Source organism: Nesoenas mayeri (genome assembly GCF_963082525.1).
Source record: "Nesoenas mayeri genome assembly, chromosome: 13".
NCBI classification, from domain to species: domain Eukaryota; kingdom Metazoa; phylum Chordata; class Aves; order Columbiformes; family Columbidae; genus Nesoenas; species Nesoenas mayeri.
The window spans coordinates 14,345,860-14,373,171 of NC_137550.1; the positions used below are offsets into that span (position 1 = coordinate 14,345,860).

The window sequence follows — 27,312 nt, forward strand, 5'->3', positions numbered from 1 at the left end:
GGTGAAGATGTCCCTGCTCATGGCAGGGGGGCACTGGGGGAGCTGGGAAGGTCCCTTCACCCCAAACTGTTCTGTGACTCTATAACCCAACTCCGCCCACCACTTTGTGTTCTGTGTGCCTGATCCCAATCAGTCCAATCACGTTATTGCGTGTGGGTTTTGACCTGCAGAACAGCAGAGCTGGGACACCCCTGATGTCCCCACCCTGTCCTGCACATGGACGGCTGTGGGTGTGGGGCAGAGCTCGGGGCTCAGCACAACAGTGACAGCACAGCTAATGCTGGGCCAAGCAGCCAGCTCAGAGCTGGGGAACCTGTGACTTTAGGATGAGAGGAAACAGCCTCAAGTTGCACCAGGGGAGGTTGAGGTTGGATTTAGGAACAATTTCTTCCCCAAAGGGCTGTGGGGCATTGGAACAGGCTGCCCAGGGCAGTGCTGGAGTCGCCATCCCTGGAGGATTGAACAGACGCAGAGACGAGGTTCTTAGGGACATGGTTTAGTGCTGGAGTTAAGATTACAGTTGGGCTCAATGATCTTAAGGGTCTCTTCCAACCCAAATCATTCTATGACTTGCCCATTAGCAATGCTGCCAGGGCAGAGGAGACAGCAGGGAGCAGCTGCTGGTGATATCCCCCAGCCAGCCAGAAGCCCTGTACTCACAGCTTGGTGCTAACAGGGATCTGTTACCACCTTGGGATGCTCCTGGCTCCCCCAGCCTCCCCAGCTACACACACCAGCCCCCTGAGAGGGGCATGATGGGCTGCACAGGACTGCTTTGATTTCGGGTGTGCTGGGAGAGAGCCTCAGGCAGCATCCCCTCTTCCTCTAACAAAGCTTTTCCATCAGCAGCAGGAAGAGCAAGAGCTCCAGCCTACACTAGTATAAACCCTGCAGATTTGGAATAAAAAGCAGCACGGAACAGGTTAAAAACCTCAAACCTGCTGGAGGCAGGGAGAGCGTGAGCTGGGCAGGAGCGCTGCAGGGCCGAGCACACACACCTGGCGAGGGGACTTTGCCTCCCTCAGACACAGGCCCCCCAGGGGCGATAGCCAAGGAAGAGCCGCGCAGGCAGGCACTTTAACACAAGCAGGTTTGAAAGCTCAGCCTTTCCCTGCCAGCCCTCGCTCCGCAGGCCACGGGCAGGCCCAGCTCCGTTCAGCACACGTGCCTCCTGCGGGAGAGCCCCACGCCCACCGCAGGCCAGGACTGGGAGGAGAGATGGCCACGCAGGCTGCCTGCAAACTAGCCTAATGTCCACCTTTAAAAGCTGTATGAAACAATCCTCCTGCAGTGTCTGCAACCTGAGGAGAGGAGCTGCAAGAGCTACTGCATGGAGCAGCCGTCGGCGGGCAGGAAGTCGTACACATAGATGGCCACCGACTTGGACAGGTAGGTCATGGTGCCGAAGCGGCCGCTCGGTGCGCTGTCGTACAGCAGGCAGCAGATGCCCGTGGCAGGATCCCTCTCCAGCATGTGGTCATCAGCGCCCAGGGCTTTCTGGGATTTGGACAGGGAAGGAGAAAGGCAGCATTAGGAATAAGGACAGCCCCCTCACCAGCTTCCACCCCAAACATCCTCTGTTGCACATCGATAGTGAGTGGCAGAAGGACACTACATCTTCGCTGCGCCCCATGAACACAATAGGTGCAACAGGCAGGACCCTCCAGGTGGGTGAACCCTGCGCAGCTGTGGGGAACGCAGCCAGCAGCCCTGGCCCCTACCTGCTCCTCACAGAAGAGGTCATTTGCTATTTGCAGGATCTTCTCCACAGCTATGATGTTGCCGATGGTGTGCACCTCCATGTCCACCAGCATGGTGAGCACTAAGATGGTCTCCACCAGCAGCTGCCTGTACTCTGGCTGGGACACGCGGTTGAGAACCGACTCCACATGCACAGCAAACTTCATTTCCCCTGGGGTCATCTGTGAGGAGGGAGAGAGAAATGCACTGTATCACCAGCACAAGTCCTGAGCTATGCTGGGCACTCACCCAGGGCAACCCAGCACCCAACACCAACCCACCTGCCCTGTCTCCCCTTCACATAAACCTCCTACCTCTCTGGTTGTTGAAGAGGGAAGAACAAAGCCCTCCACAGAGAGGCCATGGCACTGCAGAACAAGAAGGAGAGGCCACGGTCATGACCTGCAGAAGCACTGTGCTAAGAAAGGTATATCCAGCCCACCAACTTGCTTTCACTTGAGCACTGGCACGTGCTGCCTGCGCTCCCCTGACTCTTTGTACAGCATTATTCCTTTCCCACCAGTTCGGCACCAGCTGGAGCCCACCCGCAAACAGCACAGGGCTCTGCTCCCTGGCTTACCATGCTGAGGATAAGCTGTACCTGGAGCTGCATCAGCTGTGGTCCCAGCCTTGCCCCTGCCTGGCTGACATACAAAGCACCTGAGCAGACCCAACCCCCTTATGCAAGGTTCGGCACAGCCTGAGGTAGGTCCTGCACGCCTATAGGGCAGGTCCAAGTCTTCCCCAGCTTTCCAGGGCCAGCTGCAGGCCTTGTCCATGGAGCACGTATCTACACAACATGGGGGACCCGCCCTGGGTGCCCGCTGGCAAAGCTGGTGCCTGGGACCACAGGCTCACATGCATGGAGAGGAGCCAGCCAGATGTCCAGCTCACCTTCTGCAGAACCTTCCACACTTGCTGGTAGAAGCCCATAGGGACACGGTTGAGGGCCCCATCCAGTCGCCGTCTCCGCTGCCACTGGCCCTGGCGGCTGTCCTTACTGCTCTGGCCTTCCAGCATGCTTGAAAAGGAGCCCTTGCCCAGCGGCTCTGAGTGCCCACCAGACTGGGCAGACAAAACAAGGACCATAGAGACTGCTGTAAAATCAAATACTCCACAAGAACGTGGCCCACTGCTGCCCAAGAGTTTGTGCTCGCCCAGCCTGGTTCCCAGGGCAGAGCTGCCGCCCCCTGCCCATGGTAAAGCCCACCCCGCAGCACCCCCGGAGCACAGCTCCTTTCTGCAGCCACAAACAGGACATATCCTGTGTGTGCAGCCAACAAATGCAGATTACCAGAGAGGACGTCAGGTCGGCCTCCGTGGACTGCAAACTGAGAGGCTGAAGGAGAAAAGGAGAGGCAAAAATCAGACTGTGCCAGAGCGGGGCAGCCAGAGCAGCAAGCAGAGCAGCGGCAGCACGGACCAAGCTCAGGTCACAGGGCAGTTATTCCAGAGACTGCAATTAGCTGGAGATGGAGTGGTAGTTTCAAGAGGCGAGCTGTGGGAAGCCTCACATCAGCATCAGAGAGTAAGGACCACACCAGAGCATGGAGTGGCTGCAGGGCCCCCAAACGCCGGTGCTGTGGCAGCAGTGGGCTCATGCCGGCCAGCACACAGGAGCAGGGCTGCTACTGCTCCGTTGGCTGCTGCCGCACACAGGGATTTAGTCTCGGGCAGACTGGAGGACCAGCAGCAAGGTTGCTACCCACAGACAGCCCACCTCACCACATACGTGGTACCTCTGTGATGCCAGGTTTCACACTGTGGCGGGGTGGCCATAAACCTGCTGCATCAGCCTGGTCCCCGCAGACCCTGTCTGTCTGAGGACACCCTAGAGCTCAGGGCTCCTCCTGGGCACGTGCCAGGCACCAGACTTGGTCCTTGTCCTTTGTAGCTGGGCAGGAGCCTCTTCCCCCAAGAGGAAATAGCTGCGGAGGCTACAGACAGGATCCACCAACTGCCCCGCAGGGCCACTGCTGGTCACGCCACCATGCTGTGCGTGTTTTTGAGGTATCGTGGTATCTGTTCAGCCATAACAGCTATGGAGCACAGCTCCCAGCTGGCTGTAACGCCTCTACACCCACCTCGTCAGCCCAAACGTGGCAGGTCCCACTCACAAGGGAGCTCCCTGGCTGTGCTGGGCCCTGCAGCATCTCCAGCCACGCTGACCCCTTCCGGGGAGCCAGCCCCCTCCCCTGCCCCGAACAGAGCAACCCTGAGCATGTGGCGGGGAAGCCAGCTCAGTGCTGCAGCAGCTCGCTCAGCGGGTTTGTTTAGGAAAGCTTGTTAACTCATGCGTGCTCAGAAGCTATGTGGCATGAGGGGTAAAAGCTGAGGCTACAGAAGGGCCAGGATGGCTTCACCTTATTCCCAGTTAGAGACTGCCTACGTTTTTCCAGTTGCTGTAAAAGAAGAAGGAGATGAAGTTTCTGCTGCTGAAGGAGGCCCACCAGGACACCAGCCACACCTGGGACACTGCATGGTCCTGCCCACCCACGCACCTTCTCAAGCACCCCTGTGCTCCCCAGCACTGCACCATCAGAGCAACCTCCACCCCACTAACAGATTCACCCCAGTTTTCCCCCCAGGGCAGGACTGGGGCCAAAAGGAGCTCCTGGAAGCAACTGTAAGCTCTCTGAAACCCAAGAGCTCCCTCCTGCCCTCCCATCAATCCTGCCTATCCTGTAGCTGCTTGTCCTCCAGAAAAGCTGGCAGGAGCAGCCTGCACCACCTGCCCTCACCTGTTTGATCTCACTTTTCAGCCTGACGATGCCAGCACGCTCAGGTTTGGTGGCCCCAACAGCCCCCACCTCACAGATGGAGATAGCAGTGGTGACCGATGAGTCGACTGATCGCACTAGAGGGGAAGAGAGGTCTAGAGCGGGCACGGCTGTCCCTCATCGCTGCTCAGGCACTGGTCCCTCTGCACACCCAGCATCAGAGATCCATGAGCCCAGCACAGAACTGCTTCAATTCAGGCCCGACCAGGCCAAGGGCAAAACTAAGCAAAGCCCCAATAGCCACGGGACTTGTGTTTGATTCCTGGAGATCAGCTCAGCAGCACCTCGCTGAAGAGCATAGCTTCTCGCTGGACCACTGCAGTGCAGAAGCCGCTGTGCTGAATGTGCAGGAGGATAGGGACGTCCCCTACAGGTGGGAACACCTGGAGGTGGCCATGCTCTGCACCAGGACCCAGCTTTGCCCAGAGATGCTCTTGCATCCCTGCTGAGTGTCTTACCACTTTTTTCCACCCCGAACTCCTTCCCAGAGATGATGTGGTAGAGCAGGCTCTTCATGTCAGATGGGCTGAGATTCATCAGGTTCTCGGTGGCTTCTCCAGCTGGAGAGAACAGAGTTGTGATGTTGTGCCTCACTTTACAGCCCTCCTGAGACATTTCTACCCAGCACCCCATTCTGTTAGCAGGGAAAGCACTGGTACAGGATCTCATCCTCCAAGGACATACGCCAACCCCAGGTGCTGCCTACAACAGGGACTCTTCCCCCTGCCAGCCCAACACACGCCTCAAGAGACCACAGTGAAACGACCCCCCTGTGCTGCCTGAGAACAGTCCTGGCTGCAGACCTCTTCATGTAGGGTCTCATCCTGGTGCTGAGCTGCCCTTTTTTAGCAGCACTTCTCCTTGCTGGCTGACAGGGCCCCCAGCACCGCAGCACCCACCTCAGCCACGGTGCTGTGCCTGCTGCACGTACCCGAGCAGTGCAGGGAGTGCGCCAGCTCTGTTGCCATCACCTGGATGATGAGCCCTATGCGGATGCGGAACATCTCAGCAAAGAGTACAGGCTCTGTGCGTATGTACATGGCCAAGTAAACCATGATCTCCTGGAGGGGAAGAGGCAGATCACCCCACTGCTCCTCGCCAGGCCAGACATCCAGCTGTGGGGTCTCCTGCCGCCCTGGCCCCTCACCTGGGTGAGGATGGACACGCTGAGGTTCTTCTCGCTGGCTTCATCAATGAGGTGAACGAGCTCCTCATAGGGCATCGGGCTGGGGAGGGAATGAATGGCAGAGCAGGTGAGGGATGGCAGAGTGAGCCCTGCATCCCTCCTGGTCTGTACAGCCCAGAAAGGAGAGAGACAGGCTGGGGACAGCCACCCAGAGCCACTTCTGCCCACAGACTCTGGAGCAGCAGCCTCCCGTCCAGCCCAGCAACCACGGGGAGGGAGAAGTGCCACACGCACGCAGAGATTGTCTTCTCACGTGGCTCCGGGGGCAGCCCCACCGTCAAGTGCTTCTGGTGAGACAGGAGGTCAGTGCAGGCCTGGGGGCAGAAAGGGTTGTCCTAAGCATCACCAACAGCTAAGGGTTTGGGATCCTCAGCACAAGGCAGAGGGAGACAGAGCTGATGCAGCCATGGTTTGCCTGCCCACTCTGCTGCCTCCTCCCCAGCAGACTCAGCCTGCTACAGGCCAGCTGCATGGTTGTTACCTCATCCAGAGCTTCCACCTTCTTCTTGAGGATGCCAGAGATGTAGCGGATCAGAGCCCACTGGCGCGTGTTCCCCACGCGCACATACAGCTCAGTGAGGAGCTCCTTGACGGTGGGGCCAGGCTCGCTGTCGAGCCCGGTGTGCCAGTCGGGACCCCTGCAGTAAAGGAGATGTGAGGTTACAGCCAGCAACGTGTCCTGCAGCAGCTCCCTGGCAGCCGCCAGGTTTGCAGGTTGGGACGCATGCACGGCTGCGCTGGCTCTCTCTGCTCAGTGAGCCAGCAGGAATTGGAGTTCAGTGTACTTGAGGATGTGGAGCATGTAGAGGATGTCTGCTTGCTCCTGCAGTGTGGGGCAGATGCGCAGCTGGTCCACCAGTGCCTTGCAGTCCACGTTGCCATCCTTATCACGGGGAAGGTTCATCTCTGCATGGAGCATGTGGCTCTGAGGGAAGGGAGACCCGTGCTCCTGGTTAGCACCATCAGCACTCCACACCAAGTGCAGTCTGGTTATGGAGGCAAGGTCATTCACCCGTGGATATTGCCCTTGCCAAACACCAAGCCTTCCCCATGCAGCCCCACAAGGATCCTCTGGCTCCAGCTGAAAGGACAGCATTACTCAGACAGACCCAGAGGGACAGGGCTCACCTTGCCATCTGCATCCTGCTGGACAGGTGAACTCAGCAGCTTGACTGACTGCTGGGACGCCTGGAAGATCTTGCTGGGGACATACATGCCAACATCTAAAAGAAAGGCAAGGTTGGTACAGACACTTCTCAACCCCAACCACCGCTGCTGTGCCCCAAACCACCTCCCATCTGACACTCTGCTCCCCCAGCAGCCCCTGCCCACCCAGTTAGGGGAATGCCACAGTGAGCTGCCGTCACTCATCATGCAGCCGTTTCACTGAGGACTGCACAAGCACCAACTCCAAGATACTTCACGGCCAGGACTGACATGATGGACATACTGTGCCTTTGCCCAGGCAAAGACTGGGTTGCTTTGCAGCCCATGACATGCTTCCCTGGGACCCCAGCATCACCCAGCTGGGAAAACTCCCAAAGCACCTCAGCCTCACCCCTGGGCTTGAGCGAAGGTGCTGAGAGCGCTGGCATTACCCACCCTGGATGTGAAGGTCCTTGGCCTTGGATGCCAGGGACATGAGGTCACGGGTGGTATGGACAGCAGCTCGGAAGCGGTTCAGCCCTCCCCGCTGGGCAGTGGGAGGGAGGTTTGACTGCGGAACCGTGCGCTGCAGCAGGTGGTCCAAGTACTGAGCAACCTCATCGTATGTGTCCGCTGGAAGGGGAGGCAGAAGCGGGGGATCAGCTGCTTTATGGCAAGGCACCCCCAGGCCCTGGAGAGCTCCTCAGCTGTGCCTTGACACGGGCAAAGCTTTGCTGGCCGCACAAAGCAACAACATGGGGCTAGTGCTGGCAGCAAGGGGGGCAGTGCCAGAAGCCAGGCTTACAAAGCACAGCAGCCATGGCACGCCTGTTCCTGCACTGCTCCGCTGCCTGCAACACCGTCCGCCAGCTGAGGCTCCCTCCAAGTCCCACCTGGATGAAGGAAACGATGGGGTGTGTGTCTTGCCCATGCCTGCACAAGGACAGTGGGTCTGCTCAAACCCCATGGTGAAACCCTTGCGCTCTGTCCCTCTGGGCAAGAGGAGGCACAGCCTGTTGCAGGACGGACCACTTAGGAGCACCCCAGCACACCAAGGGCCCCATCCAAGCAGGACTCCAGCACTGCAGTGAGGCAGAGCGGGTGTTGCAACGGTTATTTCTAATTAGAAATTGCCACTTTTTCTAATGAGGAGTTAGAGGAGTTAGTTTCTGCCTTGCTCTTTGCCCAGCCTCCAGCGGCTCCCATTGCTCCCAATGTCACATGGAGCACCCCAGAGCCACCAATGCCTAACTATGACATGGGGGAGGCTGCTCAGAGACCTCATCTCCACTCAGCTGGGAGATTAACACCCTGCCCATTGGGGAGGGAGATGCCCTGGGGTAAGTTGTCTCATGGCAAGGCAAGGCACTACTTGGCAGAGCTGTCAATGCACTTGCAGCTAGTGGGGCAAGGCAGGGCCTCGCTGCTCTGCAGCTGCCAGCCAAGCTCCACGGTGCATCTGCCCCAGGAGCTGAGCTGCAGGCGGCATCCGAGGCCAACAGCACAGCATCCCCTGTCCACACCTGGTGTGGACACCTTGTGCCAGCGCCTGAAGGCTCGGCTGGAGGAGTCCCCCAGACATCAGGCTTGAGAACATCATCCTGCCTGGCTGCAGCATCTGACCACAGGAAAAACTTAAAATCGAGCGTCTTCTAGCTGCTGCAGAGGCCAGGCAGGCCCTGTCTCCCGTTGGAGAAGCCCGAGTGCAGCCTGCAAGGAAACTACAGGCAAAGCAAGAGCAGGGCAAGAGAAATAAGTATTCAGAGTTGCAGCTGTGCAAACACTGGCTACAGGGGCAGCAGAGGCAGAGCAGACTGACGGGAAGGCCGGGAAGATGACCAGCACCAGGTCCCACAGGAGGACAAACACAGGCCTGCCTGCAAGGGGAGCACAACAGGCACCCCACCGTGGTCTCAGGACAAGGTGGGTCCATCATGCTGTGGTGGGCCAAGGCTCTCTCAGGCACCCTATTCACAGCAGCAGGGCTGCAATTTGGCACCCAGTGGGTTAGCTCTGCCCAGAGAGGGGCAAAGGCTTTGGAAAAACAACACTCAGAGATGGCTCGGGGACGTGGTGTCTCTTCCCCATCATCTCAGGCACTGAGACATCACTTTCTGCACCATCACTTGTGCAACAAAGATGCTCGGCTAAATCTCCTGAGTGGAGACAGATTGCTGAGCCTTCATCTCTTCCCCATGCAACAGCCTACGGAAGTTGGAACGGCTTGTTCCAGAGCATCGTCCATGCTGTGTCCACCAGCCTCAGCCCTGGCTGGCTGGGAAACCCCTCCAGCAAGGGGATACAGCAGCTGCAACAATTAACCCAGTCCCACCCCACTGGTGTCACCACGAGTGCCACCCTGATAAGATTAATTGACGGAGAGTCAGATGGGAACCAAAACACTGTGAAAGCCCAAGTATATAAAGAACACAGTAGTAGCTGCTGGCAGGGGGGTTGGGTTTTACAGGTTTATGGGTGGCATTTGCCACGCCACAGCAGTGACCGGCCTGTTCCCCCTTACCATCCTCTGCTATCTGCAAGCCATGCAGCCACTCCTCGGCATCTAGCTCCTCAAAGCTGCCAATGCTGAGCTCGTAACTCTTGGCAAAGACCTTACCCTCTGGCCCAGGGTCCATAAAGCTGAGGTGCGTTCGGCACGACGTTGTCAGGAACTCCGACAACTTACCCGTCTGGATCCTGGGCGAGAGGAGGGGAGGTCACACAGAAAGAAGGGGGAGGCAATACCCTTGGCTTTGCCTCCTTGGACCCGGGGCAGGCCCTTTGGCACAGGGAGACACACTCGCCCAGGAACGAACACAAGCCCCAGGGCCTGCTTTAGCTGCCTGCAACTCCTCCAGCCACAGGTGGGCACAGAAGGGCTGCCCAAAAGCAATTAGAGAGATCCTGCAGCCATGGGTTTAATGGAAGGAAGACATATGTCCTCTCTTGCATCTCCTCTGTTGGGATAGTAGCCCCGGGGTGGACTGACAGCCTAGCACAGCCCAATGTATCATCCACAGCTTGTCCCCCAGCAGCTGACGCTCAGGCTCAGCAGGTACCCTCACAACCAGGCTCTTGGGGGCCACCAGCCCGCTCCCCTCCTCCACCCCAGGAAGCTGCGCTCACCTTGCGCCACCGAAGTACCCATCCTGCAGCTTCCGCAGCGTTGCCAGCACTGTGGGGTGCACGTTGCTGCCGGTTTCATCTGTTGGGGACAAAGACACAGGCAGTCAGGCTCTCCTGCTCAAAGAGGGTAACACAGCACACAAAGCACAAGGCATCGGCCAGACTCTTGCTTTGGGGCGTATGGCCAGGCTGTGGCACCAGCAGCACCCAACCAGCCCCTGCCCTGTCCCTGGCTCTCACACGAGGCAGTGGAGGGGGCGATGCCCCTGGGGGGCAGGAGGCCCCACAGCAAAGATGCTCTAGACACTAAAAGCACTTCAAGTACACGAGGAGAGTAAAAAATGCCAGAAAGCAGAACAGAGTCCCTTCCCTGCCCCAGACTCATAGGAGAGCTGTGAGTTGCTCCAGAGAAGCCAGTTTTGCTCTGCGCCGCTGCAAAGCTCTTTGCTCCTTCTGGGTTGCTGTTTTCCCCTCCCTGTTATGTAGGAAAGTCTTTAGAAGGCAGTCTTAGTGAAGAATCAAGATGCAGGAAGAGCTCCAAGAACACTAACAGGGGAATTACTTTTTTTTGGTCTTGCTCCCGAAAGGCCTCCCAACAAGCCCAGCTGCCCAGAGACCAAATACCCCTGTGCCAGCAGACCTCCCCTGAGCTGCAGGCACTTGTGCTTGGCAGGCAGCCCCGCTCGCTGCCAGGACAGCTGCCAGCTCAGTGTGGCTCTTTTGAGCCGTAAGCTCTTTACAGGAAGCTACTGATTGTTCCAGCCCACCATGTCCCCATTACTGAGACATCTGCCCACCCTCTTCCTCCCACAGAGCCCGATTCTCAGGCCTGTTCTAGCCAAACGCCCTGCAAGGCTAGAGCATCCATACCAAGCATGGTGTGGGAGATGGGGAAGGTGATGGTTGGCTGCCCCGTCATCCTCCAGCGGCTGCAGAGGTAGGAGAGGTCTGTCCTCAGCATCTCCACAATCATCTTGTTGTCCAGAGCCAGGTAGAACTGCTGCTGGTCTATGAACTGCAAGGACAGCAGGAGACATGAGCAGCCCTTACCCCAGCCACTAAGTCACTTTGGTGCCACCCCTGTCTTCCTACAGGTGCCCAGCCAGGCCAGCCGCAGTGTGCCCAGGAGTGATGCTCCTTTGCACTGGTAGCTCATCCCACCTTACCTGGTAGGTGCCAGTACAGTCTAGAAAGGGAGCCTCAAACCCCAGAGCAGCTACTGGACACCAACAGCTACAGAGGTAACAGCACAGCTCAGCAGTGGCAGTGGCACCCAGGTCCCACACAGCCGGTCGGTGCTGTGCCTATCCCAAGCAAATCATGCTTCCCGCAGTGCCAGGCTCGCAGCCTTGCTTGTCCCCACACCGTGCTGCACACAAGGGACAGACAGATCCCTGTCCGACCATCAACCTCCTCCTGATGCCCTTGTCAGAGTGAGCAGAGATTTTCACCCAACACTGATCATCAGAAGCTGACACCATCTCCTCCCAGCACACACACAGCCAGGACCAACTTTGCTGTTTCACATCATGGAGCTGAGGCTGCTCCATCCTCCCAGGCTGTTCAGAGAACAACTCAAGCACTCAGCGAGTGGAGAAACCTCCTGCCCAGTTCCCGATCACCTGACGGCTTGGAATGAGCCTGTGCAATGCCACCCACCTGTGGGGTAAAGGTAAAGATGTTCTTCCTGATGTTGTAGAGCTTGGAGGTCCCAAGGACACCCATGTTCCGGTAGGGCCGTCCCGTCAGGCTCATCTGCTTGTTGCGGCCTAGGAGGGCAGCAGGAGGAGGTTTCAGTGCAAGCCTCCTCACAAAAGAGGGCGCAGCAGCAGAGACAGGCCCCTGTGCTACCAGCCAGCAGGAGAAGGCTGGTTTGTGGTTGGGGTACCCCAGGATCCTGTGTTGAGCTGGCACAGCTCTAAGGGACAGTGCTATTCTGCTCCCCAGCCATGCCCAGGGGCCTAGAGACAGTCAGGCCCTCCCCAGGGACTCTTGCTGAAATAGGGACATACAGCCCACCCCAACCTCCACAACACGCCACACCTCCCTCTTTGGGGATGTCAGAAGCTGCGGCAGGTTTTCCCTTGCAGAGGACTGGCCCCTCAAAGCTGACAGCTCTATCAGAGTTGCCGTTGCTCCTGGATTACTCCCAGAACCCAGGATGGCACAGAAGCAGGATCCCCCCTTGGTCATGTCAGGCCTGGCAGCTGCCAGGCTGCTCCCCTGCCCCCTTTGCCCATGTCACACTTGGCCTTTTGGTGGCTTAAATTAGCGTGTGTGTGCAGCTTGCGGGGGATCAGGTTTCTCCTGTGGCCCAGGCTGTGTCTCCAGCTCCTGCACAACAAGCCCCATGTCCAAGGGGACACAGCATCAGGGAATGAGTGTGCAGAGCTCTGGAGCACAGCCTCCCCTCACACTCAGCCCTGCCAACCCTCCAACAACAGCCGTCCAGCCTGAGCTACAGGCTCTGTCAGCCAGGGCCTGCCAGGACAGCCTCCTCTGGGCTCTGGCTTGCCTCCTCCATTGAGATCTGGGTACAGGAACAAAAGCTGGCTCCTGCCCACACCGGGTCCATCCATACGGATCAGAGCCTGTGCCTGTCCCTGGGGTGACTGTGGAGCTGCGATGCCAAAGCTTTATCCCCTTCAGAGTCACCCTGAACAGCACTGCCAGCCACACGGCTCCCTGTGGGCAGGAGCAGCTTTACCAGGCCCAGGAATGTGCGGCAGAGCTCTTGTCAGCCAGGCAGAGAGCAGCAGGGCAGGACATGAGCATCTATGAGCAAAAGTGCCAGGAGATAGGACAGACCCTTCTGCAGCCCCTTTGTTGCAAGAGCGAGGAGCCCAGCTCACCCAGCCGGGCGTAGATGTGGCTAAGGATGCGAGCAGGCTGCACTCTGATGGGGTAGACATCCGCCACAGTCTCCACGTCGATGCCCTCCTTCCTCAGGACAGCCTTGATCCCCTCTGTCTCTGCCAGGATGCACACTGCGGAGAGATGACAGGCTCAGTGTGGCATGGGCAAAAAGGTGCAACAGCACTGCCCCTGGCCTTTGAGGACACATTCAAGGTGCCACATCACGTAGAGGCAGCTGAGGTCCTTTGGGAACCAGTTCCCACTCCAGAGGTCTACCTTGCTCCTAAGATTCTCTACACCCAAGCCTTCCCTGCTGAGTGGCAGGAGGACAGGACAGTTCTCAACCTCTCTGCAGAGGGGCTTGTAGCAGGAGACATTTCCCTGAGGCAACACAGGGTGGAGTGGAAGGACTTGCACCCCATCTTATACCCACCTTGCCAGGGCTGAGATCTGGCTGCACCGGCAGCCACCCAGCCAGCAGAGCCACCCAGAGCCACCCCTGTGAATCCTGCACAGGCAGAGTCCCGGGCCTGCCAGGCACAGGATTTGGGACCCGTCCCTTTCCCTCACCTTGGACCACCACATCGGGCTTGGGGACAGTCGCAAACCGGCGGTTGAGGGGATCTATTTCACCAGGAGCTAGAAACCCCTGAGGAAAAAGAGGCATGAGGAGACAAACATTGCATGGGCAGGGTAGAACGGGTGATGCCTATGGACAACCCCCCTTTAAGAGGTCTTAGGAGATGGAGGTGACACCTTCCATATAGTAGGTGGCTCAGAGTGGCAGCATTTGCCCTTTCAAAGCTCAGTGCCTGGACCCACAGCCCTCTCCACCAGCAGGGTTGAGCGTACCTCAGCCATCAGGCAGCCCAGGATGTAGAGGGACTGTCCCCACATGAGCGGCAGCTTGCCCATGGGTATCCTGTCCACAGTGTGGGGGTTCCTGTACTCCTCATCCACCTGGAAGACAAGTCAGGAGGTCAGGGAGGGATCCACAGACACCAGATGCTGAGGGAAGCATCATCATTGCATATGGAAGTCCAGCAGCTCAAGGCTTAAAACAAGAGCCTCCGAAAGCATTTGCTACAGAGGGTCCAAAACATCCTTGTCTACATTCTTCTCCTCTTCTCGTGATTGCCCCCAGGCACCTGTGTCAGACAACAAAGCAGCTGCACAGACTGTGTCTGGGTTCCCAACATGGGCCACCCATGGGAACGACTGACACCCCAGGAGCAGCGGGGTGATGCTCTCGATGCTGGCAGGGAGAGCACCTCTCCTGTACCCCCTGAGCATCAGGAGGCCGCTGCACTCAGCCCAGGCCCACGCAAACACGCTCACCACTAAATGGGAGCTCAGCACAGCCCTCTCAGCCCATGTCCATGTGTCCTGAGCTCTCAGAGGACTCTGACTCCAGGCCAGCAGACTGGCAGGAAAGCACCCTTGTGTAAGGGGGCAAGAAATGCTTTGGGGGAAAAAGGCAGTTTATTTTTTTATTATCCAATGTGGTTTTATAACAGCTCCAAGACACAGTGTTTTTACATGAGTTTTCCATGCCCTATACGTGCTGCTTTACTACCAATTTGGGTTAATAAGCAGTTAAAACCTAACTATCTGGTAACGACACATTCCCGCTCCCATTGTAGCTCAGTACTGCTCACCTTGTCAGGCGGGACACTGTACAGCTCTGGCATCAGGCGCATCCCATTCTTCCCCTTGATGAGAATCCCCTCAAGGGCTTCCCGGTACTCCTCCACCTGAGGACAGAGGAGAGGGGATCTGCCCGGGGTCATGGCTCCCTGCACCCTCTCCCCACACACCTCCCTTGCCAGGGACTTCTTTCCATCAGCCCGGCAGGTCCTGCCGCCCTTGCCTGCTCCATGTTTCCACTGAAAACTCCATCAATGATCAGGTATGCCCAGAAGAGAGGCCACTCGCACTCGATGTTCTCGAACAGCTTCAGCTCCGCAGGTTCGTAGTAGGGGCGACTAGGGTCCTGCAGGGAGGGCATAACAGCAAGGTGGTGGGTGGCAGGATCCCCTCGGACAGACAAGTCTCCTGCTGCCCTGAGACCCCAGCCTCAAACGCCCTCCCAGTCCTTCTCTGCGTCTGATGGCTGAGACAGAGCCAAAAAGCAGCTTCACCTCCAGGCTGTGTCCCCTTCCAAGGCCCCTGCACTGACACCAGAGGGACTCACCTTTCCTGGGCAAAGGCAGCCCCAGGAGAGCACCCCAGAGCCTTGTACAACATCACAACATCCCCCTCACTGCACTGGCGACACCTGCACCCCCTTCACCTCACCTGCTCTGCCCCGGCTCCTCAGCACCTGCCTCCTCCAGCATCACCAGGCTGGCCCAGGTGTGGGGATTGAGCTGGTGACACAGGGACAGAGAGCAGGATCCCACCTGACACAGGGAGGTGCTCAAGACCAAATCCTCCCACCCCAGATGTGCAGGGCGCAGGGACCTGTGCTCCACTGCCCTGCCAACTGCTTTAACTGTTTGCTACAGAGAAGGAAGAGAGCTGGCCTTAGCAGAGTGCCAAGCAGAGGTGACAGCAAGGACAGAGGGAGCAGATGTTTTCTGTAGTGCCTGCACACCAGTTACAAGCTCCCAGATTCCCACTAGACTGCAGCCAGCTGCAGTGCTTCCGCAGGCAGCGCTGCCCTTCCCGTGCTTCCCTGCTCCCCAGAAATAACCCACAGCTCTGCATCCTGGCCAAGCTCGTGAGCGCTGGGAAAGCTGGAGATGCTGCTGCTCTTCTCTGGCTCTAGAGAGATGCAGCCACACACGCTGCCTATTATGGTCAGGTCTGAAGAGGAACAGCAGAGGAGAAGCATTTAGAGGCACTAAACTGATGGGCTCAAAAGTCAGTGACAATTTAAGAGCCTCCAAGTACAATTGCCTGGTTCTGCATTATCAAATGCGACTGTTGCTTATAAAATTTTCCTGTTTTCCCTCCCCAAAGCAGCAGAGGAAAGCCTCTGCTCACTCCACTGAGAGCCAAGTGTGGCAGTACACAAGCTGCCTGCTGTGCTGGGAGAAGCAGAAGCTGCTCTGTGACCTCCAGTGATGTGGCAGAGCCATGGCTGTCACAGACAAGCGCTGTATGGTCACCTCCTCTGGCCCTGGGAGAGCCAGGGAGGGCTCACCTTGGCAGGGCTCCCACACAGGGCAGCAGCCCCGTCTCCCCCAGCCCAGGAGATACACAACGCTACCAGGTCCCAAGATGCAGGCAGAGCCAAGCTCTGCACATCTGCTGTGGGCATGGGTGGGATGTGCCACCTCTGCAGAGGCTCTGGCACTTTGGGAAGCCTTGCCAACACACATAACACTGCCCATGGCTACTCAGGGCTCTCATCTTCCCACAGCCTTTGTGCTGCTGCTGGGGGCGCTGCAAGCACAACCCAGGGCAGCTGCTGCTTGGCACTCAAGGTCTGTCAGGGCTGGGGACTCCTACCTCTTTGGGGGTCCTGTATCCATCCCGGAGGAAGCGGCAGCAGCCATAGCGCCCCTGGAAGAGGAGGAAAGAGGTGCTGAGCAGGAAGCGCAGCATGAGATGCTTTATACCTTCAGTGAAGATGAATGGGGGGTCTCCTCCAGCCAAATACCCCCTCACTTGGTCACCTAGTGCTCTGGCAATACAATCACAGCCTAGGGCCACAGCACGCTGGACTGGTTCTCTGCACAGCCCTGCCACAAGTCACAGACTGGGAGAGGACATAGCCAGCACCCTCTCCATGAGCACGTTTTTGGAGAAAAAAGGGCTACAACAGGCAGCTGGCTCCCAGGAAGGGCGAGACAAGGGCAAAGCCACTCACCTGCAGCTTCATGATGATTTCTTGCTTCGTGATTTCCACCAGCTCACTGTCCTCCACAGCAAACGCTGGGTAGGAGATGACAGAGAGCACGCTAGCATCCACCTCCTTGGACGAGGAGGCCCTGGGCAGCATCGAGTGGAGGATGGACTGGGTGCAGGGGAATGAGGAGGGGTTTAGGTTGCTGGGCATCAGTCAAACCACAACCCCAGCAGATGATGGTTAATACTACAGTGGCATAAAGCCCATGTGGGTCTCACCTGGCAGTGCTGCACCTCGTCTGACAGCACCCGTATCACCGACTGCGGGCCTCCCTTTGCTCCAAAGAGATCCAGCTCATCCAGTGCCTCCAGGGCAGCCTGCAAGCAGGGTGAGACCCAAAGCAGCGACTCCTCTACCGTGCTGCTTGTCTGTAAGAGCTCCCACCTCATGCCAGCCCCTCTGTGTAATGCACTGACCAAATGTAAGCAAATTTAAATCCCGCTGTGGCTGCAGAGCACCACTGGTCAGAGTGTGACCACATCTCCAAAGCCACAGGCAGCCAGACATCAACAGGACCTTGGATATTTCTGCCACACACACCAATTAATTTCTCACTCCCAATTTAGGCAAAACCGAGGCAAAAGGGTCAAAGTTTTATCCCAGCACGCAAGGAGAAAGGTCTTCCTTCCCAGGGGCACAACACTGCATGGGGCACTGAGCCTCAATAGTTCAAGATGCCCGGCCTTCCCTGTAAAAAAGGCAGTGAAGGGCCACTCCTGCTCTCCGGCACCCACTCAGCACCTCTCCCCAGCTCACCTTGGCCATGCCGACGGAGCTCGCATTCAGTTCGGTAATGCCCTGGTTTGTCTTGTCCCCACGTTCCCATATCCCGAAGTCCTGTGCAGAGGCAGTGGCACGTTGGAGCAGGCAGTGGTCACAGCACAGACAGCAAGCCTTTGAATCCCACCCATCAGTGGTGCTCCCAGCAGGACCCACAGGACTCTGCCCAGTAAGGCTCAGGAGGGACCCACAGCTGCCCCCAGACACCAGCCCACCACCTGCACCCCTGGGACACACTCCCCTTCCCCAGCACAGGCTACCCACCGCAGTTTTGTAGGCTGCTTCAATGTAGAACACGAGGTTCTGGATAAAGTTGACTTCATCCAGGCTGTGAATTATGTGGAGGCCTGAAGCAGGGGGAAGAATTCACATTAGTTGCTCCAAGCCCACAAGCAACCATCTCTAGGAAGGGGCTGCAGTAACTCAGGTTGGATCGCTCCTCTTCACTGCAGACCTGCCCCACGGGAGCCATGTCCTGCCTGGCTTCTGTCCCCACCCCCCTATGGCATCTCTGGGGTTTCAGGCAAACAGGGGCTCTTAGAGAAATGGACACTGAGGGGCCCAAATAGACCGTGGGTGCTGTGAGTGTAAGAAACCAGTGAAGTCAGGGAGGCCACCGCAGTAGTTTGGCACCCAGGAAGCTGTACTCAAACCGAGAACACGGATGGCCCTGGAGATCAGCAGGCTCCCAGCTGAAATGGCATCCCCAACAGCGTCACCTGAGGCCGTCATTTGTGCCAGCATGAGCAGGTAGAGGGAGGTGGCATCCATCTGGAGGTGGCCCCACTCGTGGTCCCCCACCACGGTGGCACAGGTGTGGGTGTTGTACTTGGCATGCAGGCAGTCCTTGGTGCTCTGACTGTACTTGAATGCCTCCACCTTGTCCACCTTAAGAAGGGCAAAGAGATGCAGGGTTTCAAATGCTGTCTCCAGAAATGTCTGGTAGCCACAGAGCCAAGGGCTGCCCCATGCCATCAGCCCAGCACATGGAGCAGGGCAGAAATCCTACAGCCTCTGGGCTGAGCCCCTTCACGCACCAAGGCAGTGAGTGCAGCCTTGGAGGGCCCACAGCCACAGTGGCACTATGTGGAGAGAAAAGGGTCACCCCAAATGCTCTCAGGGAAAAGAGCTGTGGAGTCTCAGCATCAGCCAGAGAGCAGCTGGCAAAGGCTGCACTGGCCACCAGCCCACAGTACCGGGACTTCCATTCCACCACGGACAGATGCCAAGTCAGAGCATATTTCAAGACTTGCTAGAAGGAGGCCTTCCCTCCACTCGTCAGGGGAGAGCCAGCACAGCTGGGACTGACAGTCTGTGTAGCGGAGCTGGGCTGCAAGGAGACCACTCAACTCTCAGGGGCGCTCCCCAGCCCATACCTGTCTCATCATGCACTGGAGCAGTCCTCGCATCAGCTTCACCACACTCTGCAGGAACAAGGAAAACAGCCTCATGAATCCCCACGCAGCCAGGAGAAGCCCTGACTCAGGATCAGCTGGCCGCTGACCTTTGCAGGGCTCTGGCGTCTGTAATCGGAGACCTTGCTCACATTTCCATGGCCTCTGCTCCCCAGGCGACAGCAGAGCAAAGCAAGATCTCTTGGCCTGCCAGCAAGGCCGAGCTGCTGCGCTGTGCAGGGGGAGCGAGGGCATGGCTGCAGGGGACAGCTCCCCAGCCCCTGCGAGAAGGGCTGTGTCCCAGGTCACCCCCGGGCCAGAGAGCTGGACCCTTGGGCTGGGCTCCAGCTGCAGCTCTCTGGCTCTGCCATGTCTCCCTATTGCCACCTCCAGCCCGGGGACAGCCCTGTCCCTGTCCTCAGCGCACAGCTGCCCTTTTGGCCCCAGAGCTGGGCCGTGCACAAGCAAACCAGCCGGGAGGTGGCGGTGGCTCCCCAGTACCGCCGGCCAGGCTGGGACTGCCAGCCCGCGCCCCCTTTCCGCCCGCTCCCTCCTACCTGCTCCAGCTCGTAGGCCTTGGCCTTGTCCTCGTCCCGGTCCGCGTTCTTGCGGTAGGCCAGGCCCAGCCCCCACACGGCCAGGATGCTGTACACGTTGTCCCGGACCCACGCATCGCGGTGGTCGGCACTGGCGGGGAGCAGGCCCGTCACCGCGTCCTGCACAGGGACAACCGAGGGGCCGCGGCCCCTTTCCCAGTTAACCCCGCCTGGCCCGGCCTGGCGGTTCCCCAGCCCCGCGGCCAGCGGGCGCTCAGGGGCCCGAGGCGGGTTCCAGCCCCCCCGCACCTGGTGCCGGAGGATCGTCTGCTGCACCAGCCGCGCGTACCCGTCCAGCCGCACGCCTGAGTTGCTCCGGCTACGCATGGCGGCGGCGGGACTGGCACCGAGCGGCGCGGCGGGACCGGCGCCGGCACCGAGCGGCGCGACCGGCACTGAGGGGGCGGGGCAAGCACTAAGAAGGGCGGGGCCGGTGCTGAGGGGGCGGGGACAGCGCTGAGGGGGCGGGGCCTACACCGAGGTCGGGGCTGCCCCGCCGCGCCTCCCCCGCCCCGCGGCACCGCTCGCTCGCCGGCACCCGCTGAACCGCCCCGGGCACCGCGGCACCTCCGGAGAGGCGTCCCGCCCGCGCTGCCCTGCGCTCCGCGCCGCCCGCGGCGCTCCCGGCGCTCCCGGCCCGCGGGGCGGACACTACCGAGCGGGCAGGACCCGCCGCCGCGGCGGCCCCGGCCGGGGAGGAGTGACCGGCGGCGAGCGGCGCCCCCTGCCGGTTGGAGCCTGCGCAGCGCTGCGGGCGGACAGAATGACAGAATGTCAGGGGTTGGAAGGGCCCTGGAAAGCTCATCCAGTGCAATCCCCCCATGGAGCAGGAACACCCAGATGAGGTTACACAGGAAGGTATCCAGGCGGGTTGGAATGTCTGCAGAGAAGGAGACTCCACAACCTCCCTGGGCAGCCTGGGCCAGGCTCTGCCACCCTCACCCCCAACAAGTTTCTCCTCAAATTTAAACAGAACCTCCTGTGGACAGACGGACACACGTAGTGGTGTGGGGTTGTACAGACACACACGCGTGCCGGTGTGTGTGTATGGGTGGACACACGGACACGTGTGCCACTGTGGGTGAAGGGACAGACACACATATGCGCATAGACAGAGACATGGACATGCACAGGTGAGGACATACAGACACAGAGACATGGACATGCACACACATGCACATGTACAGATATGTGCACACCAGCCTGCACGTGTGTGCACAGGCAAACCTGCTTGTGCACACCCATGTGTACACACCCTGCGCATGCAGAACCTTGCACTCCCATGTGTGCACAGTGCACATGCACATACAGGCACACTCACATATACACATGCAGAGACAGGAAAACACACTGATGGACACATATGTACACATCCACATACACACACATCTATACATGCATAGACACACATTCACACAAGCTTATACTTCCCATGCACACAGAGTCACATGCACACACACAAATACACACACACAGGCACAGGGATGTATATACACCTATATGCATGCGTATGCACAAACACTCACGCATACACAGAGAAGCACTGGCAGCGTACGGGTGCCATGGACTCCTGGGGACCCTATGTCCCTTCTGCCTGCAGCCACCCCAGCATCTCTCACCCTAGGGACCCATTTAGGCAGGTGGGGGTTGAGTGGGTGCTATGGCAGGCTCAGCACCCATCAAACATGAGACAGGAGCCCACAGGTCCCACATGTCACCCTCTGCCACCCCAAGGCTCATGTGGCCCCCAACACACATGTAACCTGTGTTGGCTCAGGCAGGCAGGAAGCTGCTGGATGCAGGCAGGGGAACAGGTGCTTTATTGCCTGTAAAACATCCAGAGTGGCTGAGCCACGCACGGCATTGCCCCAGGGGGCTTGGGGCTGCAGCCCTTCCCCAACCCAGCCCCACAGGGCACATGGCTGCAGAGGGGTCCTGTCCTGGTGGTGAGGGTATGGCACACTCTGCTCTCCAGTGGTCCCAGTGCAGGGTGGGCTTTCCTGGAGCTGCTGGTGGCTGTCAGCACTCGAACGGCGGTGGGGCACAGCGCCCGGCCCTGCAGGGCAGAGCAGCCATGAGCACTGTGCCAAGGTCCCTGGAGGGGGTCACCCCTGGGCTGGGTGCACCTGGGGTGGGGGGCAAAGCTGGGCTCTGCTAGGGCTCAGCCATGGGGGTGCCAAGGCTGGGGGCACTGGGGCTGGGGGCACTGGAGGTCCCTGGGCTGAGGGCAGCAGTGAGTGGCACAGGGGAGGGGGGTCCCAGAGTGGAGAACTCCCAAAGCTGAAGGGGCTGGTGGTTTTGGGGCACTTGTGGGGCCCCATGGCTGGGGACATTGAGGTTCCTGGGTAGGTCCAGGGCTGTAGACACTGTGGGGATGGAGATGCGTGTGAGGTCTCAGGGGTGCAGGTTAGGCTGGTCAGGGGGTGATGCGGGGAACGGGCAGGGGTCACTGCTTACCTGCAGGCTCTGGTGATGTACTCGAGGCCATGCCGGCAGTGGGCACCCAGGGGTCTGCTGCCCACCATCCTCCAGAACGGCATCATGTGGGGCAGCCGGGAGGCTGTGTGTCCCCCAGCTCCCCGAGGCTCCTGCAGCACCCAGAGGGGTGGATGGGTCAGAGAAAGGGGTGCTGAGTCCCCTGGGCCCTGGGAGCCACCCCTCATGCTCAGACCCACCTGAAAGGAGCCAGGGAGAAGCAAGAGGACGGAGAGGAGAAGTGCCAGGCTGGTGACTGTCCAGGCGGGCAGAGGTGACCCTTCTGGCCCTGCCACCTCGGCTGGTACCCGGCGCAACAGGGGATGAGGCTGCCATGGTGCCGCCGACTCTGGCTGTCGGGTGTCTCTGCTGGGCACTGCTCTTCCCTGGTCACCGTCCTGCACAAATATTTGAGTGGCCCCGGATGGAAGGACAGCCTCTTGTCAACAACCCCCTACCCTGACTGCGGGCCGCCAGTGCCTCTGTGAAGCATCCACAGGGCACCCACAAGGCACCCAGTGCCTGGACATCACTGTCTGCCTCCAGCTGCAGCCCCCCAGGTGCCTGGGGGGCAGCTGTGCCCCACAGCTGGGTGAGCTCCTCGCTGGTGTCCCCACACCGTGCCCAGCCCAGATTTGCCCTGATGCTGCCAGGCCATGTGGGGCAGGTCATCCCCTCCCTGCTCAGTGTCACCCCAGGTGGGCTGTGAGAGGTGGCAGTGCCCACATGGGAGGGGCAGCAGGGGGGGGCTAGTGAATGGGGACCTGGTGGAGACAGAGCAGAGTCCCAGCACGGGGTTTGGAGCAGGAGAAGGGGCTGGGGACGGGGCAGGAGGGGGCAGGGATGCCCTAGGGAAGAGCAGGGGGGCAGTGCAGCCCCCAGCATGGGCAGCAGCCTGACAGGCACTGCAAGAGCCCTGCCAGAGCACGGGATGGGGGCATATTTTGGGGCCCTCATCATAAAAAGGACATTGAAATACTAGAGAGAGTGCAGAGGATGGTGACAAGGCTGATGAAGGGTCTGGAGAACAAGTCTGATGAAGAGTGGTTGAGGGGACTGGGGCTATTTAGCATGGAGAAAAGGAGCTGAGGGGAGACCTTATTGCTGTCTACAACCATACGAAGGGAGGTTGGAGCATAGAGGGTGTTGGGCTCTTCTCCCAGGTTGCAAGTGATAAGATGAGGGGAGGTGGCCTCAAGTTGTACCAGGGGTGGTTTAGATTGAATATTAGGAGAAAATTCTTCACAGAAAGAGTTGTCAGGCATTGGAACAGGCTGCCCATGGCAGTGGTGGAGACACCACGCCTGAAGGTGTTTAAAGGGCATTTAGACGAGGTTCTTAGGGACATGGTTTAGTGCTAGAGCTGGGTTATGGTTGGATTCAATGATCCTGAGGGCCTCTTCCAGTCAAAATGATTCTATGATTCTATGTCCCCAAACCAAGGCCCCTGGTGGTCCCTGTGGGGCTGGTGCCAACAGGGTGCCAGGCTGTGCCTGAGAGGCTCACACAGCTGTGGGACCCACAGGAAGAGCAACCCCCCCGCCCTGAGATGCACCAGGCTGGGGCCCCGCACCCTCCAGGCAGCTCTGCTCGGGCAGCCCCAGCGCTGACACAGGCACAGAGCCAAGGTCAGCTGGGGACAGCGGCTCGTTCGCTGAACTGCTGCTGCTCCTTCCCTTGGGCAGCACCTGCCCTGCCAGCTGTGCAGAGGAGATCGTGCTGCTGGGGCAGCCCCTCGGCACCCGGGGGTACGCAGGGAAGGACTCCAGCACAATGGGCACAAAAGCGCACTGGCACAGTGCGTATAAGGACACAGGGCTGGCACAGACAAACCCCAGTGCCCATTTTGGGGCACTCAGCAGGTCTGAGTGGTGCCCACAGCAGCCTGGGGTGATGGTCCCTGCCAGGGATAGCACTGGGCACCAACATCCAGCAGTGCCCAGGGCTGGGAGCATGCCCAGCTGCCATGCCTTTCATCATCACTTGCCTGGATGAGTCAACACCACACGCTTAATTATTGACAAGGGAAAATATTCCCCCTGGAGTCAGGTCCATGGGCTTCCACACAGCCTCCTGGCTGGAGGCGGCCAGGATGCAGCCAGCTGGGGACAAGGGGCAGGAGAGAACCCTAAGGCTCTGCAGCTTCTCCCTCTGCCAGGATGGGGAGGAAACTTTGGGCTGGTGGGTAGAGGAAGGATGGGAACTGGCAGCACCCTGCCCCACAGCAAACGCCCACAGCAGGGAAGTGCTGAAACATCCCCATGGAGCTTGGATCAACAATAACACAGAGCTGGAGGCAACACAAGAGATGAGACCCAGGCAAGAGTCATGAGCTGAGGATGCAGAGGAAGTACCCAGCTGGCAGGTGGCAGCGCCACCAAACACTGCGGGACAAGAATTACAGCTGCTATCCATGCCTTGCTGCTCAAAGAAAGGGAACTTTGTCCTAGCTTTGCAAACACCGGGCATTGCGCCCAGGAACAGGCAGGTCTGCCTGTAGACACTTTCCCAAAATAATCCTGGCAGCCAAATGCCTTGGCCAGGGTGACAGACAGCCCAGGGAGACCCAGCTCATTGCACCCCTATGGCCCCCCATAGAGAGGGATCTGGGGCATTCTTGTCCTCAGCCTCACTGGGGCAGCTGCCTGCAGCCCCATCTGTCCCCCCTGCCCAAGGGAAGGTCTGTATCTCCACGGAAGCCTCTTCTCCCAGCTCCTGCTTGAACCAGCTGGGATTTACCCCCTGCACACAGCAGGGAGCAGCACCTGCTCCCTCCAATGCAGGCACAAGGGTGCCTGCACAGGGACAGTTTACCCCAGCCTGTCCTGAGGGCACCTGCTGTATCCCAGGGACAGAGCAAGAACAGGCCAAGATGGTCTTTAGCAAAATCCATCAATTTATTTAATTACATAGTCAGCAATAAATAGAGGAAAAGCAGGCAGCAGGGGTGCTGGGAATAGGACCGACCCCTCTAGGAATGGGGACTGGCCAGGAGCCCAGCAGAGCCTGAGCCCCATGGGACAGCAAGGGTGCAGAAAGGCAGAGGGACACCACGATGGGGGTCTGACCCCGAGACAGGGTGAGACCTGAGCCTAGCTCAAGGGCAAGCCAAGGAGGTAGAGGACAGGGGTGGCAGAGGAAGCAGCAGCACATCCTGGCCCCCGGTACTGGGAGCAGAGCTGGCAGCCTGGGTCCCTCCAGCGTTCACAGCTTCCCCAGAGCAGAACTGCAGGGAAGGAGAGGGGCTTTCACCCTCTCCAACCCAATTCCAAGCCTGGTGCGACACCACCACAGCCTGGACTAGACAGAATGGGGTGCATGTGAGCTGGGAACGGATCCCACAGGCAGGGGTGCTCCGAACACCGATGGCACCAACTGGGTGCCAAGCACAGGACACCTGGAATGCTCAACCCTTCCTGCCCTAGCTCCATCAGGAGACCCCACACCACCTGCTAAGAGCTTTGTGCTCCAGTCCAGGGAGCCAGCTCTTCTCTGGGAGCATCAGCCAAGCCCCTCCACCCCCAAAAACAGGCAGTGGCCATGGAGCTACAGGAAGGACAGATGCCACAGAGCAACTGCCCCAGCACAGGCTCCTGCCTTTAAAAACCCACAATTTACATAAAAATGACATCGTAAAACCTTCCGGCAGAGCAGTGCTGCACAGGGAGGGGGGACAGACCTGCGCCAGGCAGAGCAAGACAAACCCTGAAGTCCAGATCCAGCAGGGACAGGCAGAGCCTGGGGGTGATGTGCCGGGGCAGCAGGTATTACCGGCAGGTGCAGGACTCTGCAATCATGTTCTCATACTCCTTGTAGAGGATGCCACCGTCACGCTCGATCATGAGGACGCTGATGGGGCTGTAGCGGTAAGGGACGCAGGAAGGCCGGGGCACGTTGGCATCCACCAGCTGATGGACGAAGCTCTGCACCACAGCGTGGTTGGGCGCGTGGTAGTCGTAGCGGAGCAGGTGGGGACAGGCACCCTTGCAGTAGCGCGGGTTGTAGCGGTGGGGAGCGATGATCCAGTGGTCCCAGCCCAGCTGGGCAAAGCTGACAGGGAAGGGGCGCAGGGAGCAGTCACTCTTCTCCCCTCCCTGCTCCCGCAGGTAGCTGGACAGGTCATGGGCCAGTGTCCCTGTGTCACGCCGGTGCCGGTGGGGCTCTGCTGCTGGTGGTGTCAGCCCAGTCTGGGTGTCATTGAGGTAGAGGAGGAGGAAGGGGTGGCTGGGGGCCGTTGGGGTGTCGTGGCCCCCCACCCGGCCGGCACGCACACAGACGTGCCGCAGGACCAGGCTCCCTGCGTTGCCATTCCCTGGCACCAGGTAAGGAGTGACATCCACTTCAGCCCAGCTGTGGCGGGGGCGGGCAGCAGGGCTGAGCAGCACTCCAGGCCCCTCACCGGTGGCCGCCAGCTCCAGGGTGCAGAGGAGGCGGCCGTGGGGCAGCAGCAGGTTGGGCAGGTAGACCACAGCAGCTCTGAGGAGCTGTTCAGCCTTGGGCTGGCCCTCCAGGCGGTAGGTGAGGGGCTGCACATACCAGCGACCTGTGGGGAAACAGCAGTCAGTGTCCCCCCGGTACGGCATAGTGAATGCCACACCAGTGCAATCCTCTCCCATGGTGCTGCTGCAGCCCCACACAATGCAGCAGAGCCTGTGGCATCGCCACCCCAAAAACCCATGACAGCCAGGTGCCCTGGCACAAGGCAGGAGCCTTGGCAAACAGCAGCTGTGTGCCACAGCTCACCGCTGGGTGAAAGGCAAATAGTGACTGGGACAATTCCCATCCTCCGCACCAACACCACTGGCATGGCACAGCATTGGGCAGGGTGGGAAGGGGAACGGGGCACACAGGGCCTGTCTCACCCCCAGGGCAAGGAAAGCCTGGGCCCCCACCAAGGGGGATCCCAAGGCCAAGGGCAGCCTTGCAGGGCACAGGACATGCCAGCTCTGGCTAGGACACAGCAAAGGGGGAAAGGATGCGGAGACCCTCCAGGGCTCAATCCCACCTCACTGGCTCCACTAACCCCTGTACTACCCTTGGTGCCCACCCGCTCCTTACCTGCCCAGGGCTGGCCCCCCTGGGAACTGGCCCGGACGAGGCGGACGGTGTTGGTGCCCAGGCTGCGGCCGTGCCGGGGTCGCCCTTCACGGTCGGTGGCACGCCGGTACAGGTTCAGCATGTAGCGCAGGGGTTGCCCACTTGCTGGCCCCGCTCGCCAGCCCTGGCTGCCTGGTGCTCGCACTTGCAAGGCCTGCAGGAGCGGCAGTGGGGGGACGGCAGGCAGGGAGCTGGGGGGCAGCAGGGACTGGTTTGCAGCCCAGGAAAGGGACAGAGTGAAGAGGAGGAGAAGGCTGGTGAAGGACTGGAGCAAAGCCAT

At 59.3% G+C, this 27,312-nt stretch overlaps 2 protein-coding genes across 9 annotated transcripts; both read right to left on the reverse strand.

Moving 5' to 3' along the window:
• Positions 1–499: 499 nt before the first annotated feature.
• Positions 500–19,827, reverse strand: PHKA1 (phosphorylase kinase regulatory subunit alpha 1). 8 transcript variants are annotated; one of them, XM_080352468.1, is made up of 33 exons: positions 19,710–19,827; positions 19,422–19,580; positions 18,847–18,894; positions 18,190–18,358; positions 17,735–17,817; positions 17,447–17,527; positions 16,909–17,007; positions 16,652–16,798; positions 16,291–16,344; positions 14,705–14,827; positions 14,493–14,588; positions 13,687–13,794; positions 13,405–13,483; positions 12,831–12,965; positions 11,638–11,747; positions 10,849–10,993; positions 9,979–10,057; positions 9,470–9,549; positions 7,309–7,485; positions 6,835–6,929; positions 6,492–6,631; positions 6,188–6,344; positions 5,941–6,020; positions 5,668–5,746; positions 5,452–5,581; positions 4,979–5,080; positions 4,482–4,597; positions 4,104–4,142; positions 3,035–3,079; positions 2,635–2,805; positions 2,055–2,108; positions 1,722–1,922; positions 500–1,497 (listed from the first exon to the last, which is right to left on the reverse strand). In XM_080352468.1, the coding sequence occupies exons 1-33, from the start codon at positions 19,785–19,787 to the stop codon at positions 1,324–1,326; spliced, it is 3,633 nt and encodes a 1,210-aa protein (XP_080208594.1). In that variant the 5' UTR covers positions 19,788–19,827; the 3' UTR covers positions 500–1,323. The 8 variants fall into 8 exon arrangements, 7 of the variants coding, with proteins under 7 accessions (XP_080208594.1, XP_080208593.1, XP_080208599.1 ...); XM_080352467.1 differs by having other exon boundaries at positions 4,482–4,615; XM_080352473.1 differs by having other exon boundaries at positions 9,374–9,549.
• Positions 19,828–25,702: 5,875 nt separating this feature from the next.
• Positions 25,703–27,312, reverse strand: BMP15 (bone morphogenetic protein 15; the record flags this gene model as incomplete). The annotated part of the gene is made up of 2 exons (XM_080352883.1): positions 25,703–26,478; positions 26,994–27,312. 2 exons carry the CDS (start codon positions 27,310–27,312, stop codon positions 25,703–25,705), a joined length of 1,095 nt encoding a protein of 364 aa, XP_080209009.1.